At 39.6% G+C, this 19,516-nt stretch overlaps 1 protein-coding gene across 5 annotated transcripts in view; it reads left to right on the top strand.

Moving 5' to 3' along the window:
• Positions 1-19,516, top strand: part of ADAMTS18 (ADAM metallopeptidase with thrombospondin type 1 motif 18) — a 205,609-nt gene that overhangs the window by 137,119 nt on the left and 48,974 nt on the right. For 3 of the 5 annotated variants that reach the window (XM_064519722.1, XM_026107646.2, XM_026107648.2), the window contains exons 4-6: positions 14,832-15,114; positions 18,293-18,492; positions 19,230-19,313. In XM_064519722.1, coding sequence (XP_064375792.1) covers positions 14,832-15,114; positions 18,293-18,492; positions 19,230-19,313 — 567 coding nt within the window. Of the gene's footprint in view, positions 1-14,831; positions 15,119-18,292; positions 18,493-19,229; positions 19,314-19,516 lie in introns of those variants that run through there. The other 2 variants (XM_064519724.1, XM_064519723.1) reach the window with 1 other exon arrangement.

The raw sequence follows: 19,516 nt of genomic DNA, 5'->3' as shown, positions 1-19,516 counted from the left end.
GCAGCCACTCCTGAGCCTGGGCTGAGGGAAGGTTCCAGAAGCCGGAGCAAATAACTAGGGGCACGCAGGCGCCCTGGCGGGGCGGTGTGTGTCTGCACCGAACACCGCGGCTGGCAGGTCCGACGCTGGATCCAGGATTGGTGATATTCTCTCTGTGTCTCGCTCTCTCTCTTTTTTCCTTTTCACGCTCTTAAGTCTCTCCTTCTCTTTCTCTCTCTCTTTCTCTCTCTCTCTGTTTCTCTCTCTCTTTCTCTCTCTCTCTCTCTCTTTCTCTCTCTCACTTTTTTTTCCTTTTCACGCTCTTAAGTAATGTAACACAAGGCCCGCCTTGGTTCCTCATAAAGCCGCATAGCTGAGGCAGGTATAATCATTAGAGGACCAACTTCCGCTGAATAGTTCTACCATTAAAGTTGATGCGTATGTATGGACCTTGAGTGCCATTTCGCCCTTAATCAATACCGAGAGGATTTGCGAATCTGGCTCACCCCCCGCCTTGTTGGTGGGACCTGACAGTATTAAAGGAAGAAGTCACTAAAAGTTCATAAATTATCTTATAATTGATTTACTTTCTGCAAAAAAATTCAAATACATTTAAGATTGATGATATTTGTGAGAATGTTTTAGAATATAAATAATCTGGGGTGAAAAAAAAGAGTCCCTGTCCTATGGTAGTGCTTTTGGGGAGCTCAGTGTAGGAGGTGTACGAATAGCAGCCCTGGAGGTGATCAGATGTGGCATCTTGGGCTGGAACTATTTCAACAGGATGGGGAGTGCAGTTTAAACTCTCTGTTATCTTACAGGGTTCCTTGAGCGTGGTAGTTCTCCACAGTGAGATGTTTGATTGATTCATAGCAACTGATGTGCAGTTTAAAATTACAAAGCTTTCAACTTCCTTGTTCCTGACAGATAAAGAGGGTGGGCATTTCCTGATTATATGGTATACATTCAAAGTATTTCAGTTCCCTATGGTGCTATTTGTGCCTAATTTACTTCCATAGAACATTAACACTGCTGGTTTTATGCTGTGGGAGGAGTGTATAGCGTAGCATGCTGTGAAGAGAGGAAATGTTTCACAACGAGAGGTCCTTCTGGCTTTTCCTCTGTTTACGTTGCCACCTGGAAAGTAGAAAAGGTGGAGTAAATGACTGATGATCCACATGGACTGCATGAACAGTCACATCTTTAGTCGTGACACATTAAGCTGGGCAAATTCACGCTGCGAAGTGGCAGGACTGTGCTTTAACTCCTGGAAGCATGTATACGTCCTACATAGGAAAATGTTTAGGCGCGAATAGTGCTTGACTGGCTTCATGCCAGTAGCCTTGTGGAAGGCAGTGCAGATGGAGTGCCCTTTAGCCAGAGACAGGCTGAGTGACCACCAAGCAGCCAGATCACACTGGGCAAATTCAAGGATAAGCGCTAATGCGAGAGGCAGGGGCTAGGACAGGCTTTAGCAGAGGAGTTTGAATCTGAGAATGATAAATCAGTGGTTGTGCAAGTTCTGAGATACTCCGAGTGGGGGTGGACCACATTTTTCACCCCTCATTTTCTCTTTTTGAATTCCTGCCTATGAATTTAGACAAACTATCTCATGCTTTGGGGGGTTGGAGTTCTTTGATGGATGTGGCTTTGACTCACACTGCACTTTGCAGCATGCGAAGGGTATCCTGATTTCTAGGTAAGGGCTCAAGATCCATCGGCTGCTAGGCTGTGCCGTGCGCCTGTCGGGCTGTGCCTCAGGTCCGCAGAGAGCAGCTGCTGGCTGCGGCACAGCCCAGGAGGCTGCGGGGATGCAGTGGAGGGCACGGACGTGCCCTGGAACTAGGAGGTGTGTGCGAGATGTGCCTGCAGCTCTTACACGCTTCCCTGGTGTCCCTGAGCCTCTGTGACCCTGGCAGCACTTTCTTCTTCCTGGAGCTTTTTTCTTAACCTGTGCTTAACCTGACCTTTGCTTAACCTACTGTTCAGTAGATTCATTGCAGAAAGAACGCCAGGCCACTTAGGAAATTTGGCCTCCTAAATCTTCTGCTGAAACTTTTTTTTTAATAGTGTTTTACCATCCCTTTATGACTTTGCAGCATGCTAAGCGGCCTACAGATTCCATTTAATTGTACCCCCTAGACTGTACTGTATTTTCCTTTCACTAGGAAGGCCTATAGGGTTTGGCATTAGCATGTGAACTGATATGATGGCAATAGATTTCTAAATTTCTTGGACCAGTATCATACAGGGACTGATCTCCTAGAAGAAAAAGTTGCTTTCAAGCACAGCTTCCCTTTGTCACTTTATCTTTCCCATTTCCTGAGGTCTCAGAGACCATCACAGAATTACACAGATTGTTGGTGGTCCACAGACCATGCTTGGGGAACTAATGTGGTAGGTAGAACATTGAAAACACTCTACTGTGCAAATGCTTTCATGGAGAAATGCTGTTCACTTGCTTCAAACTAACAACAAATGTTTGCTTGCTGCCACAGGAATCAAAGGTCTCCCGTCTTGGGTCAGTTTATGGGTCTCTGTAGAAATGGAAACATTTCTGTTCTCTCCTCAGCTTCTCTTTTGTCCTCTGTTCTCATCTCTGATTCTCAGAGAACTATAATAGAACTGATTTCTTCAACGAAATGAAATACATAAGTGCTCCGACACCATTCTTCATACTTTTCTTAAAACTCATCCCAGCTAGAGAGTCACATAAATCACAGGCTTATACTAAAATGTGCTGATGGTAAAATTGTGACCATTTTAGTTTTGTAGGCCTAGTCAGGAAGTAAAAGTTGCATCCAGATCTGAATACTTGGAGACTTTGTTATGTTAAGAATCCAAATACTCGTTTAGACCTGTATCTTGTACTTTGACCCTATCAGTAGACAAGATGTCAGCAGATGTAATTTGGTGTAGATACACTGATTCTAATGGATTTACCTCACACTACACTGAAAATACAGACCAACATTAAGCTAGTATTATTGTTTCAGTTTTACAAGGACAGTTTTGGCATGATCCTGTAGGTTATAGCGAGCCAGGACATATTTGGGGCAGTTTTGCATGTGATCAAACTTTTTTCTACTATAAAGATTTCTGTAGTTAGAAAACAATACTGAAAATTATTTCTCATCAAGCTTTCGTTTATAATCATTTTTAAAACTTTTCTGGACTGGGACAAACTCATCCAGTTTTCCCACTTTTAATTTCTATGCAGCTAACATCAGCAAAGTAGTTAGCATGCTCCCCTTTGTGCACCATCCCCTTAAAATATAAATGTGGGCCAATTTGTGAGAGAGGGGAATGTGAATGAGTGCCCACTCAAGCCGGCACAGGAGTCAGTGCAGGATATCTGCTCTCTGCTGGCTGCTGGCTCACTGCACTTGACACGTAGCACAACGAAGAATCTTTGGACCCACAGTACACTTGACTCATGTAATATTGTGAATGGAGATTTTGTGGGTGTAAATTGTGCCCACAAAAATGAGGCTTTTTCATGACATGGAATCAAGATGAATGTTACTTCATTTAGTGTGCCACATAACTCACTGCTTATTCCAATGCCCATTCTAAATTAAGATCTGGATGGTAAGGATGGTTTACTGTTTATCTAAATATTACATATAGCTGTCCTTGTATAGGTTTTGCAATGTTGTGAAAAACTGAGAAAATGATGAGATCTTATTTTAAGTCGGTGGGCCTTTGGAATGTTGCTGCTGTGCCTTTCAGGTTTAAGGGTATGAACTGTGTCCAAAGTTTTACTGATTTGCCATTTCTTAGGGAAAAAAAAGATTCAGCCACACCTCAACTGTTAGCCTTTTTCAAAGATGTGATTACAGGAATTTTTTTTCTTTTCTGCTTCCCCTTTCACAATGATGCTAAGCAATGAGGCTGTTTAGTATATAAGCGTATGTAAAATAGAAGGTGTTATAACAAGGGAATTCCTGTTTATGAGCAAACCTATCAGTTTTCTCCGTTGAATGTGACGGCATATTTCTGGATCATGTATCACGTAGCAGCGTTGTTCCTGTGAGTGGGGTCTGACAGCACAAGTCCATCCAGGGGTGTGACAAGGGGCAGACCCCAGGGCAGAGCTGTGTTTGAGGAATGCGTCCCCGAACAGGGCACATTTCCGCGTGGACCCTGCTGGATGACCCATCAGGTGGCTGTGACTGTGTCCGGGTGGCGCAGCTGGTTGGTGGGTCGCAGCTCGAGCTGTGCAGTGGCATCCCCAAGCTTGGGGCTGCAGCAGGAGAAAGGCCATGCGCTTATAGTGAGGGAGATGCAGGCATTTTAACAGAACAACCACACTAGGGTTAAATGCAGGACTTCACAAGTCATGCTTGAGCATATGCAGGAGAGACTCTACCATAGTTCCTGAAGACTTCACTTTTTATAGATTTTCTTATCTTTTCTTGTAGCAAGGAAGTAAATGCAAATATCCTGTCTTAAACACTGAGAAATGAGGCACAGGGAAGCTAAATGACTGGGAGGGTCCAGGTGCTAGCCTGATGTTCTAGCTACTAGGCCATCTTTACTGCCGGTGCTTTTTATTTTCTGCTCCCTTGATGGCCTTTCTTCCAGTCCCCTTCTCCTTCCCACATAGATATTTCAACATATGTATATGTCTCTGTGTGTGTGGAATATCAGCAAAACTGATACTTTACTCCCTGCAGAGTTCCTTGTGACCACTCTCTCATGTAACTAATCCATAGCAAAGAGTATTCCAACAAGGAAAATTAAAAGGTTGGGAACCACTGATTTAACTTCTTAGTAAGCAATACAGCTGGCAATCAGATGTAACCCGAGCTCCTTTCTATTGGAGCTGCCTGAACTATTCATAGCAAAATAAAATTGTTATGGGAATTGAGCTGGATATATTTTGTTTGAATGCAAATTATCACAGGTCAGACAGGCTCAGATCTTCTGCCCCCTTAAATTCATTTTCATCAGCTCTGCCAGCCCAAAGCTTTTATCTGGATCTTGGTCAGGGACAAGTATGTATGGGTAGTGAACCCTCATCGTCTAGAGCAGTCCCTTTGGGACTCGGATATTTCATGCAGGGTAAGTCACTCTGAAGCTGAGAGCTTTGCTGTTCTCAGAGGGAAGGGTCTGCTGTCAGCTAGCACAGTGGGGTGGCCAAGCGTATTTAGAAAGTGTCCCTCTCTGTTGGCTGTGACTTCAAAAAGGTACCTCATAAAAGTGAGGGAGTCTTTCATGCTTGTCAGCCACTCTCAGGCTCATGATATGTGTTGTTCTTCTGAAAGGTCTGACTGCCAAAGTCCCATCACCATAGGAAAAGCTGAGTTTTCACTTAAAAAAAAAATTGGGGTATGATTCTAGTACACATGATCATGAAGGGCTAAAAAAGAACCTGAAAATCTCAATCCACAATGGTTCAAGAAATCAGAAAGCAAGCAAAACACCAGACCCTTTCAGCATTATTTAAAAAAAATCTGGTGATTTATAGTCTCGTTTCCTGCAAGGCCTGATTCATGACTTCTAATGTTTGGAGTTACATGTCTGATGGGGAAGAATGTTCCTAGTCGGAAACACTCGAGCAAGCCTCTGATAATGCTAAAAACCTATGGAAAAGAATTTCCAACTACTGATTTTAGTTAACTGTCATCAGTTCTCTTTATTAAGGAGTTTTTTCTCTGCTTCATTATTTTTAAATAATTTTATTGTTTTTGCCTTTAGTACAATTACAAGAGCAGATGATCCATTAAGTAGTAGTTTCCCTAGAATATTAGTAATTTGAATTTTACCCACACAGAATTGATTAGCTATACACAGAGGAGGAGCAGAATCTTGCCAGTACATTTTCACTGTACCAATTCCTTAGAGCAGCACAGATAATTCATAGAAAACCATCCTCAGGGTGAAATTTTGCTCTGGCCAAAGGTCTGCTAAAGATCTAGATACCTGGAAGTCAAGTTTTAGAGATTTAAGAGCAATATAAAAGGTGCTTTTATTTTGTGCTGCTCCACAGAATGGGACAAGGGGGAGTATTGCATTTTCTATGCTTTAAAATTGCCCAGAGGTAGAGCTCCTATCACACCGTAAGGGCTGTCTTAAGCCCTGATCCAGCAATACACTCTGCTAAGTGGGATGCTGGATTAGGGCACTAAGCTACCTTCTGAAGTCAGTTCTGTTACTCTTGATGTACCATAAGTAACTAATGAACTGTACGGCAGCACAGGACAAATATGGGCTGTCTCTTTTTAGGGAAAGTGAAGCATAAAAGCATTCATAAAATAATCCTGCTGTTTCCTGTTTGCTTTCAGAACTGTCATAACTAATGAAATATCTAGATTTTATCTTACAGTTGCAGGGATTTGCTTAAACAGGCTATACCCAACTGCTTATATAAGTACCAAGTCTGAATTCGATCTGTTGGTTTTAGCTAATTGCTTCTGGAACCATCAGAACAAGGCAGAGAGCTGAACAGTCGGTGCGTTTGCTTGCGGCCTGATTGCTACCCTGGGCCCATGCTGATGGAATCAGTAATGCAGGGATCTAGAATGTCACTTAATTTAGATGTGATTAGTGCATAGTTCATGTCACACTGCTGTAGTTTACATTAGTATTTTTCCTGTTCATTTATGATGTATACTGCTGGTTTTTTAAAAGCATGAGAAATGAGGAAGCTCAGATACTCAGATACCAAGGATTTAATTTGTGGTAAAGCAACTGAATTTGTATTAGTTCTAGAATTTCTCATTACCCTTCTATACTACAATTTAATACATTTAAATACCAATGTGACTGGTTCAATTACATTAAGTGGAGGAACAAATAAGAATATTTCCTTATTTGCCACATGTTGACAGAGGATTGCATGAAGATGTTTTAAACAAGTTCAGTCAACTGCAAAAAGACAAAGGCACTATTCAGAAATAACTCCGTCTTTGTTCATATAGGAATAATTAAAGACAAGCAATTTTGTTACCTTGTTTTAATAATTGCTGGATGTGCATAGCACTCTTTTTGAGAAAATGAACAGAGTAGTCTTTCATGGCTAACTCAGGCTGGCAATTTGAAGATCTTACATCTGATGACCTGACTGAGGGAGCGTAATTTGCTGTGTTGTTAAGAATTCAACATTTTACATTTGCAAGAAATCTATATTATGTTAGAAAACAGAATAAAGTGAGTTATTTTTGTGAGTCATTTAGAATCTAAAGAAAAAGGTGATCTGCTGTACAACTCTCAAGTCGAAATAGGCAACCGGTGATTCTAATGCTTCTTTCATGATTGAAATATTTTAGTCTGTATAAAAGCCATTAACTTAACCTAAACATTTGGTGTGGTACAGAGCCAGATATTCCAATCTGGTGAAAATCAGTAAAGGTCTGCTGAGGTTATTCTCATCAGACAAGGACCCAGTCCAATGAAATACTGTATTTGTACTTCCCTAACTCTGGGATAGTCATCAGCAAATGTTGCCCACGTACAGACTTGATACTTTCCTGGAGGATGAGTGAATTTGTTTGACAAACATAAAAGCTAGGGAAAAGTTTAGTTAACTTAAATTCTCTCTTTCATTTAGTGTGTTCACATGCCTTTGCGCTGCCTGGTTTGGGATAGGATCAAAAATGAAAATGCTCCGAGTTTTACTTGTGGGATCTCTGACTTCAGTAATACATGTGTATTATTGGAAACCTCATGAGAGTTAATTGTCACTAGTTTCCCAGAGCATTTTCTTTCCCAGATTGGTTTAAATGCACTCTGGAAAAGAGACGATATTCAGTTCAATGGGAGCTGCTGGGTGCTTAGGACTCTTTAAAAGTGGGTCCTTTATTTAACAACCTATGTATGGATTTAGGGACCAGATTTTATATTTTTTGTTGGAGAATCCTGGGCCATGCTCCTGCTGCTGTGACTCAGAATATTCCTGAACTTCACCCTGCACCCCAATAACATGGTTGCATCTGTGCAAAGCGCCCTTTTGCAGGGGACAGAAATGGTGGATGGAGGCAAAACATGCCTCAGCCCTGGAAGGTGCTGCTGTTCCCTTTGCAGCTACCACCCAAAAGAGGAGCTGTAGGTCACAGCAGAGAGGGAATGAACATATTTAATTACCGTGATTTACTGCCATTGGTTTGGTTGTTTGCTTATGCTGCGTCCCGGAGGTAAAGATATCTTTCACCTCAGCAACACTGTGTGCAGTTCAGCTCCTACTTTCTGCTTTGCCAGATATGTTGCTTGTCATTTTTTTTCTACCTAATTTCACGTCTTAATTTGCTCATTTTGATTATATTTTCCAGAGCATTGACATTTTGACCCTAACCTGAGAGGTGCTCAATAACCCATCTCTCAGAAAGTCAGTTAGTGATATCAGGTATCTACAGTTCTAGGTCAATCTGTACTATACTGCTGGCTGTAATTCTTGGAAATAGTTTTGCTTATGACTGTAGTAAGGTTACAGTCTTGCATATTTTTCAGACTACCAACTTAACCCACCCCAAGAGGTGCAAGTCTGCTTCATTACACATTCTCTAAAAAACCAGTAATTTATTTGGACTGTTCATATGATGTGGGATTGCTTTGAACAGCCTTGTCCTAGGATTGGGTGACAGAGTATCCCTGCTTTAGAGGAAAGAGGAATCCACAAGATGAATGCTGGCAGACTTACCAGGACTTTATTCTTCTTGGCCTTCCTTGACATGTGTGAGGCAACTGTATCTTTACTGCCTTTTCAGGGCTTGACCCAAATCCCATTCTAACCAGCTGCCACTTTTTCCTTTGTCTCGAATGGATTTTGTGTCGGGCTGCTGGTATATGCGTAGTGGACTGCCATCTTCACATAGGTTTCTCGGAGTATGCCTTTGGCAGACAGATCTGAAATCATTCCGCCTGTTCTCCTAGCTGCTGGCCATCAGCTAGCTCTGTTAGAAAAAACCACGTAGACACATTAGCGTTATGCTGTGCTTGAGCTAATAAGCCCAGTCTCTCAGCAGCTGCGTTACTTCTGGTTTGGGCTGGCTTGCCTCCAGCTGCCTTGGAGCACGAGCAGAACGGACAGAGGGCTGACTGCAAACGTGTAGATCATCTCTGTGCCTAGTGAAGTGACTACCACTATTTAGGCTATAAAACCTGAGGGTAGAGGCTCATGCCCCATCGTTCTGTGGTGGAATCTGAGCAGAGGTGCAAGGGTTGTGCGAGACAGCTCCCTTCTTGTAGCACGCAGCGTAGCATGTTGGTATTTGAAAACTGACATCTACCCAATCATAGAGGCCAGTCTGGGCCCAAAGGCAAGTTACGACTGTTGAGGTAGCTCTAAGTTGTGTGAATACCTTACTGTTTGCTGGAACTCCATCATATCCTCATTCTGCTTCTAATACGCTCATTATTCCAGAAGGGAAAATGGTCTCACAGACAAAACCCACAGGCAGGACACTGGAGCTAGGGGAGTCCCTCCTACAGCAAGGGAACTCTTTGATGGCAGAGGTAGGTCCTTTCTGCTTCCTTTGTGGTGCCAAAGGGCCAGAGACTTAGCAGAACATCAGGGCAGGAAACAAGAGTTTGTCTTTGATTAAAATGATCTGCAGCTAAGATCATCTCATGAGTTTTCACTGCAGAGTGCCTGAGAAAAGGCTGTGACATGCTGTGACATGAGATGGTCCCAGTAATATCATGATGGGATTACTAGATATCTAGGCATCTCCTGGCTGTCGACCTCTGATAATTTCAATAATTAGCGACTATAGTTTCTGGATCATCTGTCCTGATTCTTTCCATTTCAAATAAGGTCTTCATTTATATTTTTGTGTTTTAAGTAAAACTGAAAACTATACTTTGTTTCTGATACGTGCTATAATGCTCGTTAAGATGTATTTGAATCAATGATTTGTGTTTTTTAGGAGCTGGACAGTTGGGAAATAACACAACAGGGGTCTTGGATCAATGTCCACTGGAGTCTGTGGAAAGCTGTATGCCAATTTCAGTTGGCCTTTTGTCAAATTCTTTAAAACTTTGTGTGAATATTTGGAACCATTTTAATGGGCGTGAAACTATATTTAAGTCTTCCTTTTGAGAAATTTTTCATCTTGAGTGCATGCACACCCATCTAATGGTGTAGACTTCTTGAGTTCTTTGGCCACTGCTCTAACTGCTATCAGTTAAAACCGAGCGGTTTTTAACACTCTTAGTTTTATATATATGCTCATATTATAACACCGAATAAAGCATTCTGGAAATAAGCAGTGCTGCTTAGACAATATGTGCACATATTTTGTAGCACTCTGTTTAGTCTAGATACTCCTGTCATCATACAAAGTGTAATTTAACTTTGAATCAGTCAGTACTAAGCACTTTTATTTAGCAGAGACATTGCAGTTCATTTATTCATATGTTTTAGTTTTCAGTTTCATTATGTTTCTTAGCTCATTTTGTGCATCTGGTTTATGAAACTCCAGTAACTGTAATATGCATATGGCCAAGCTGTTGCCTTTAATTTAATTAGCACATAATGAAAATACCTTGCATGCAAACATAGAACCCACAGCCATGAGGCTCTTCTAGTGTTGATCAAGGGTTTCTCTGCTGTCTCAGAACTTAGTCTTCTTAAAATACAGGCAAGAAAAATAAGTTCTGAAAAGCCTCCTTGGTGTGATGAGTCACTCAGAGTCATTGCTGTATATCTTATGGAGAGTCTGTTTCTTGGAGATGCTGAAAACCTCAAAGTGAATTAGGTTTACAAGTCAGTAAAATCCCATAGACCTCATTCAGAGTCTAAGAGCAGAAGGGAAGGCTGATGGAAGCACCTCGTGCTGGTTCAGTAAGATGCAAATGAGACCTCCCTGAACAGATGGTATTTTAGAGCGGGACTCTCAAAACCATTCTACGTGGGTCTGAAATCAGTGGAATATTTACCTGTTTTTGTATAGCTAGACAAACTTTTAGTGGTCTAAAAATTCCCATTGCTCTTCAACTCATAATCTAGCATCAGTTAAAAAAATCCTGAAGCAGATTTTTTTTAATCATCTCCCTTGTCCAAATTTCCCTTTGAGATTCTTCCTCCTTTTGGAAAATACCAGGAAAAAAGAACAAGTGCCTTGCCTTGGTGATAACATCCTGATACTGAGGAATTTTACAAAGGCGTATTCCAGTCTGAAAATTCCTTTAGCCCAGAGCTAAGCAAACATTTCATAACAAATAAAGGATGGGAGGAATGTTGCCTTCTCATCTTTTCTCAACTTGTCTGCAAACAAACTGCAAGTTCCTCTAATTTATTGATTGCAGTATTATTTGCTAGCCACACAGATCAACCTATGTCTTTCAGTTTACTTTCTGATGGTGTGGAATATCCCTTACAGAGGGATAGCGAATTTGTGTTGTGAGGGAAGAATAAGAGAACAGCAAATTCCAACTGAGGAATCTCTTGGGTTTTCCTTCCCACCACGTTCGCACAATTGCTGCTATTGTTAGCGATAGCCACAGTGGGGGAGAGAGAGTAAATAGGAATCCCTGTCCTTTTGCATGCTGTGTTGTCTAGACTTAGTAAAAATGTTAGATTTTGTCATACTGCGTCCTCTCACAGTACTATAATCACAGAAGATCCAAAGAAAAATCAGAGTGTGGACATATCTGACCCCCTCCTTATTGGGTCCCAAATCCATCAAAGTTAGTGGAAAGATATCATCAAGTTCTGATTCAAGGAGAATCACACATACACTTGAAGTTACACTGGCAGTAGAAAGACCTATTGCAAAGAAATTCCATGACAGTTTTGACAGTATTTGTTCATCAACAGAACAGAAATATTTGCGCTGGAGAAACATATTGCATCTAACCCATGACTGTGGTGATGTTTCTGTAGAAAAAAAATCCGAATGACACTTTTTCTAATACTGCCCAGGAGTAGAGACTAGGTAAAATCTGGCCTTCTTCAAGAAGCTGGAAGTCCTTGGCAGTGTACAGTTAGAACAGCCGATTCTGTGCTGCTATGCTGCATCTATGCCTTGGTCTTTTTCAGCTGGCATATGCTCCAGTTGACCTAACCATGGCCATAGGCTGCTTTAGCTAAGACTAAAATTCAAGAACCTGCAAGAAAAGGAGTTGGCATTTGGTTTTTGCCCGATTGCCCATTTTCTATCAACCCAGAGGACTGCATCTCTGTCAGAAGCCAGGTCAGCATTGTCAGCATTGCTTTGGAATTACTGAAGAGGTTATTTTAGTGAGAATCCTTGAAACCATCCCATAACTGGAAGAGGTGCAAAATGGTCTGTGATTGAATGAGTGTTCAGACTGCTCTGTGACACTTCACCTTTTCTTCTTGACAACATCATAAAACAGAATGTTATCAAAAAAGAAGACATCTTTCATTCACACAACATTTTTCAATTTGGAGGATCTGTCTGATATAAAACCCAAAGGAAAGAGATCTTATTGGGAGATTCAGGGTCTTTTCTGCTGGAAAAATGTGAATACATTTGTTAGCCAGTTACAGCATATGAAAACTGTGCAGAAAAATGCATTCAGCACAGGGTTCAGAATTCAGTTCTATTTTTTATTTCCGGAATTCTCAATCCACCCTTATAATTTTAAATATAGAAATTACATGTGGGGCTGAAACTTGGTGTACATCAGGGACAGTTTCTTACAGGAAAATGTAGAAAATCCTTTGTTCCATATGGTTTGAATCATTTACAAAATGAATCCTACAGGAATAATTTCAGATGTGGAAACCTTTAAAATGGGGAAATAAAAACCAGATTTACGCTATTTCTGTTTTCCAGCAGAAAAAAAAAAAAATCATTTAGCAGTGCCCAGTTATCAGTGCTCTCTAACAGATAAAAATTGCCTCTTGGTTAGAATCACTTTTAAATTACGTGATGACACACATCATAAGGATTAAAATATTAGTTGTCTTTCCTACAGGAAAGTACTTTGCCATGTCAAATGTGATCTGATGTTTGAAATATGCCAACTTATTGCAGTGAGCAGGCAAGTTAAATTCTTGTCAATGATGAAAAGCCTGTTTTAGTCTCTTATTGACAAAGGCAATTTTATCCTTCATTTAGAATGTGAAGTAGATACAAGATGAGATAGGTAATTATAAATTTATGTTGAAGAAAAGAGAGTAGGCAAGGTGTTTATCAGAATGTTTTCTATGTTTGTTTTCATATTATTATTTGGGAAGCAATTAGGCCCTCCCAAATCATAATCTGGAACCTCTTTTATTGCCAAAATTAAGATCATGGTATGATCTTGTGAGCAGTTGCAGTAGGTTTCCATGAGAGATGCTTATATTGGGGAGTACTGTGAAGATGCTGTTGATCTTTTTCAGTCCATCTGGAAAAAGACAGAAGTTAACTTCATTTAAAAAAGGCATGGTGTCTGATTGCAGAGTGTCGAGAACCTGTATATCTCTGGTAAATCCTTTTAACAGGAATGCACTTAAATTCAGTTTTAGCTTTAGCTAAGTAAACAGTTAAAGCTGTGAAGATTTCACATGTAACTTCCTATTTTCACTTGTTTTACATTTTCTGTTGAATTTTCCTCATGGGAAACAGTTCTGAAAGTGCAGAAAATTCCACAAATCCTTAAGAAATACCGTGCTGATCTTAGGTATTGAAATTGCTCTCTTTCTGATATTATTGGCATTATGAACCTAGGAGCTCAGGCAAAAGCAAAGCATCAATTTCAGAAGGGATTATGTGATATATGTGTGAAATATCTGCATTTTCAAAGAATGCTTCTTGAGGAAGGAGGTGGAATCATGATCTGGGAGGACTTAGATGTCAGGCAAGATGGTTTGCAGTTGACATTTGTTTGTCTGCACATACTTTTCTGAAGCAAAAGAGATACGTAGCCCTCCTGGGATGTCAGTTTTGGCAGAAAGGTGTTGGCACATGGTAGAGCCTCACTGATCCAAAACAAAAATCTGTATCTAGTATTACATATATAATGTAATAGAATTACCTGATGAAACAACTTCTTGGTTTTCGACTCGGTAAAAAGGAGTGTTTATTACAACACGTTTCACAAAAACAAGAAATGAACTAAATTCATAACTGATTAATGAGCTGCATGGAAATACTTCCTCAGTGCCACCCACATTTCTCTGGCCCTGATCCTGGAAACACTTCATCACATGTACAGTTTTATGCATAGATACTATGTGAAAAATACAACATAGTTTTCCCATGCTTACTTCTGTCTTTTAGGGATACAAGAAGGAAAACAAAACGATGCTTGCTTTCACTGATCAGTTTTATCTTGTATGAAGCAATAAAATTTAAACTGCCTTTATCATGATAAATTGCTAGGAATTGATTACTTAATGATGATACTAAAATGTTTAGAAGCTTTAACTTTGCACTGATGCACTATAATGTGCTTGGGTTTCTACTTAGAGAAACCTTAAATCTGGATTTCCTGGCTGTTAATATTTGGTTTTGAAAGAATTGAATCTTAATTCAAACATTTTTGCTTTACTAATCTATGCACTTAATAGAAATTCCATCTTTCAAAAGCATTTTCTTTTTGCCTGAGACTATATATACTGTATGTATATGTGCGTACACACACAAATACATACTGTGAAGTATAGATATTGCATCGTAAATTAGTTCTGGCACCGTGTGAAGGTGTTATGCTGACAGCCTGACAGACTGAAGCATTCTTGTTCTGTGTGTTACCAAACATGAAACCTGGTCACCTCCAAGGGGAAGTGAAGCATATTTTAATTGAAAATAGTTAGCCTATATCTTGAATAAAGCTAATTTGGAGGAGAATATTTCAATCTCTCTAGAGCCTTTGGAGGGAGATCACTTTAAGAGCTAGCTTGTTCCAGTTGTGAAACTTGACAGCCTTTCCTCTAATTTGTGTTTGTTTTTTAGTCAGGTTTAATAAGGACACAGAAGATCGAATTCCTTATATCTCCATTACCTCAGCAGCTAGCAAAGGAGCACAACTACACATCACCTCCTGGACACCATCCACATGTATTATATAAACGAACAGCAGAAGAGAAGGTGCATCAGTACACAGTAGAGTCCAATCCCAAATACTTTTCCCTTCGTCATCACAGAATTCACACTTCCCACAAGTCTCACGCTCAAGCGAATGGTTACCGCCATGGAATGTTTCAAAAGCAACATTTTTGTGGACGTCGCAAGAAATGTATGTAAGGAAACTTTCTCTCCTTGTTTGAGATAGTGGCTCTTAGAGACTGTATGGTGATTCTTAGGTGTGGTTTGTAGTCACCTTTGTGAGGGAAATGTCGTAATTTTAAATAATACAGCTATAAGGGGAAATAGATATGGGGAACTTGATTACTCCTTTAAATTTAAGCCATCATCCTTGTTATTAAGCCAGCAGAATCACTGATTAGTTTTCTTATTCTCCACCTAAATTAAAAGATCTCATGCCTAACTTTTTCTTGAAATTGACCTAGGTTTCAGTAAGCCATTCTGTTTCACATTGCCGCTTTTGCACAGTTACTGATGCCGGGTCCCTGAACTGTTCTCTGCTAGTCTGGGATATGTAATTAATTAGGCTTGAGGATGGAGGAAAAGCCTTTTGAATCATTAAGTTCTGACAGGATGGAGGATATGTCTTTCAGAACTCACCATTTGATAATGAAATTTTCAGGGACTGAGATCTTCAAAAAGAACCTCCCACATAAATTGTTTAAATAAAATTTTGTAGTCACCTCTTAAAAAGCATATTGCAATATATTATCCTGCCAAGGTCTATTCTGAGGCCTTCATTAGGGCCTCAAATTGTATAACGTTTTAGAGCCCCCTTGGAGCTTATAGCTGTACTTATAGCATTTAGCTGATTCCATTTGAAAGCTGATCTGCTTCTGGGTTGAGTTTTTCAATGCGAGTCTCCAGGACTGCACACAGTATTGAAAACATTGTCTCAGGCTAGTTATATTCTTCCAACCTCCTACCTGAGTTCTGAGAAAATGAGCAGGTTCCCTTCCAAAAGCTATGTAGGGAAGAAAGAGGAAAAGAAATAGCAGGGAAGGAAGGAGAAAGGAGGCAGCAGAAAAGGTGGCCGAGACTGATGCCCATCTAAGGCTATGAGTTCTTAGCTGCAGTTTCAAACTGGGTTTATGTTAAATGAAGAACACATAGTTAGCACCCAGCAGTGAAGAGTTTAGTATAAGTGATTTACCCTTCATCACTTAGGAACTTGGTGTCACAAGCACTGTTAGAATCCAATTAAATAAGGTAGCATTTAATTACCTTAACCATGAAACTCATTCTTTCCACATCCTGCAGTCTTCCACTTCAAACAGGACATAACTGTGACCTTCTGAAAGAAAAGAAAGAGGAATTCTAAAAAAATAACAGCCTAATTCTCTACCTAGCCTTCATTAATCTGTAAAGCAAGTATAACTTGTGTTCATTAAATAAATGCAGTCTTACAAACAAAATCCTGTGATCATTTAATTGAGTAGGTCAAACAAAGGATATAGAAGAAAAGATGCCACTCAGGTAAAGGCAGCACCCCTTCTATGATTATTTGAAGCACAAGGGGAAGCAGGCACTTTTTTTTCTTTTCCTTCTTCCCCTTTGTTTGTAGTTTTTACATTTTTCTCTGGTCTTGTTCTGAGCTCAGAAGTCATATCAGTTTGAAATCTTGAGGAAGATCAGTCTGGACACCTGGAATAGAAAATTTCAGCCTGAGTGAACAAAGGCATAAGAACTGAGAATGCAGTGTTATGGAAGGCAGTCCTCTGTTATTAACACTGCCTATATTCAAGGTTTATTCATCCTAAGCTAACAATGAATCCGAGCTTGCTGAACAGTAAGAGTGCAGAGCACATTGCCAGTTTTAATGGTATAAAAGCAGCTTGTCCCACTCACCGTCCTTTAACTGGTTTCTCTAGTGCTTACCAACTGCCCGCGTATGAAATTTTAATCATCTTTCAAACTCTTCCTCGCAATCTAAATGTTTTTAGATCATGCAAACTGAATGGATTGTAGTCACTAAATCATACTTGAAAGACACTGCTGCTGCTTGTGTTTTATCAGTAACCGAGAAGTTAATTTGAGAGCAAAACTACACTACTTCTGGATCAGTCTACAGGACATGTGAATATGAACACGATTTTTTATGAGTTAAGTGCCTTCAAGTTGTTTTGCCTTCAGAATAGTACATGAAAAGTGATGAGCACTGAACTGCACACTTCATTCTTGGGTGAGACATGGACATGTTTTCAGAAGAGAAGAGGAGTTTTTTGAGCTTGTAAAGGGAAATTTATAATGAATTTTGCATTTTAAAATCTTACTAATACAGGGACTTGTAGTGTTAAATATAGTTCAGAGTGACTCAGTTCTTGAAAGTAGATACTGTTGTCCATTCTAGGATATTCTTGATTTCCCAGTTTGGCCTGGAAGGAGGCAGCTACTGTTTTAGCCCTGCCATTGGAATATCTTTCTGAGGAGACATAGGCAGGACTTTTTAATTACCAAAGACTCCCTCACTCGTGTCATATTACATCCCTATGTCAAAAAATAAAATCCTATTGTTATCCAGAGAATATTTGAAGTGACCTTTGAGTTAATTCTTGATGCCAAGGAAGCACAGGTATATGCAAAAGAAGCTATGAGCAGCAAGAGAATTATAGGATATAGCTTTATTTTCCCATTTTCTGTCTCTCTGTAGAAACTGAGTGAGTCCATTCTTTAACCATGCAATTATATAAACACAGAATGGGGAAAAGTGCACCCCAACATTAGGATGTGCAGGCTGGATACACATATCCTGTTGACCAAGCCTTGATTGCTGCTTCCTGACATTTCCTATACTAAACTATATTCCCAGCAAGGATGGGAAATTTGGCAGTGGCAAATTTGCATAGAAGGCTAATGTCAGTCAAATAGCACCCTGACAGGAATCTTCCTTTTGGCATGTGTCCCCTTTTTGTACTCCTGGTGGACGTCTGTTGTGGAAAGGAGTTTTTGAACCAACCGCTAGGTAAGTGGGACATGCCAAACACTCAGGAAGCTACCAACTGGACAAAACAAATGTTGATACTCTGCTAGAAATTCTGTGTGTATCTTTTGCTGCAAATGCTGCCATTTTATTAGATTAATTCCGTATGTTAAACTGTTTATTGCATACAAATGTGGTTCTCCCTTTTCTTCCCTCCCTGTAACTATCCTTCCCTCAAGAATGAATCAGGTCTTATTAACTAAATGTATTAGAACTTCCTACCAGTAAATATTAAATCACATGCTATAAAAATAACCTAAGGCTCTAATCCTGTGTTATTTCATTATCTGATAAAACTGCTTTTGGGTGATCTGAACCCTTTCCAAAACTGAATTTTATTTCCTTTTAGATGCACCCAAGCCACCCACAGAAGAGACATACATTCGCTCAGATGAATATGGGACTTCTCCAAGGTTCAAAAGATCATCTGCTAAAATTCAGAAAAATGGGAGTCTAAATGTTGAAACCCTTGTTGTAGCAGATAAAAAAATGTTGGAGAAACATGGCAAGGAAAATGTAACAACTTATATCTTAACAGTTATGAATATGGTAAGATCTGATGTAACTGAAGTATGTCTTTCCCTGTGGAATATTGGTATGTCAAAGTAGTACCTTTCATCAGACAAACAGCGATAGCCATAAGAGCATGCACACTTTAGATACACAAGCCCTCCTTCAAGCCTAGTCTTATATATTACTTATGCTTAAAAGCTGCTTAAAATACATCCTTAGATCGTCACAGCTATGACAATACTACTACAGGGTAAAAAATAGGAATGTTTGGAAAATATTTAAAATATTCAAGTGTTTCTTTTGTAGTACAAAGAAAGCAGGTACTCATATTGAAAGTTTCATTTCCCTCAGTATTATAAGAGTTTTACTTTGTTTTACCTGATGTTACTCCTTGAAACAAAAATTTCTAAGAAAGCACATACTCATTCTGAGAAAAATAATTTAACAGGAAATATTTTTTCCTTTGAGGATTTCCTCTTTAGTTTTGTACTGCAAAAACCTAAACTTGATTACACTTGATCCAGAAGAACAAGAACAGAAGAAAGCCTGGTGAAATCAATAGAAGTTTTTCAAGTTTTTTGAATAAGTGCAGTGGTTTGGGGCATAGTTCTTCTGGCTTAAGCTCTTTTGGATTAATCCTACAAGGCATATAATTACAGTAATTCTGTTGAAAACTGAAGCCCAATGTAATAACCCAATATGTACAGTCAATTTTTTTTAAAGTTTTTTTTTACACACATAGGTGATATTTGCTGCTTGAATAATCATTACAGGTTTCCAGTCTGTTTAAAGATGGAACAATTGGAAGTGACATAAACATTATCGTTGTGAGCCTTCTTCTTTTGGAACAAGAGCCTGTAAGTTGCATAATTCTTATGTAGGACACTTTATTTGACACTTTTCACAGGGAGCATTGGACATGTCCAGGTTATGTACATGAACTTTCATTGGAGGTTGCTTATGACATAAAGCACAAGAGGAAAGCTGATATCACAAAAACTTGCGAAGTAATGTTTTCTACATTTCACTGCTTCTACTTTTTTGACACTAAATCATGATT

Source organism: Dromaius novaehollandiae, chromosome 13 (assembly GCF_036370855.1).
Source record: "Dromaius novaehollandiae isolate bDroNov1 chromosome 13, bDroNov1.hap1, whole genome shotgun sequence".
NCBI lineage: Eukaryota > Metazoa > Chordata > Aves > Casuariiformes > Dromaiidae > Dromaius > Dromaius novaehollandiae.
Note: the sequence above shows the minus strand (reverse complement) of the source record. Positions and strands in the feature narration are given on the sequence as shown.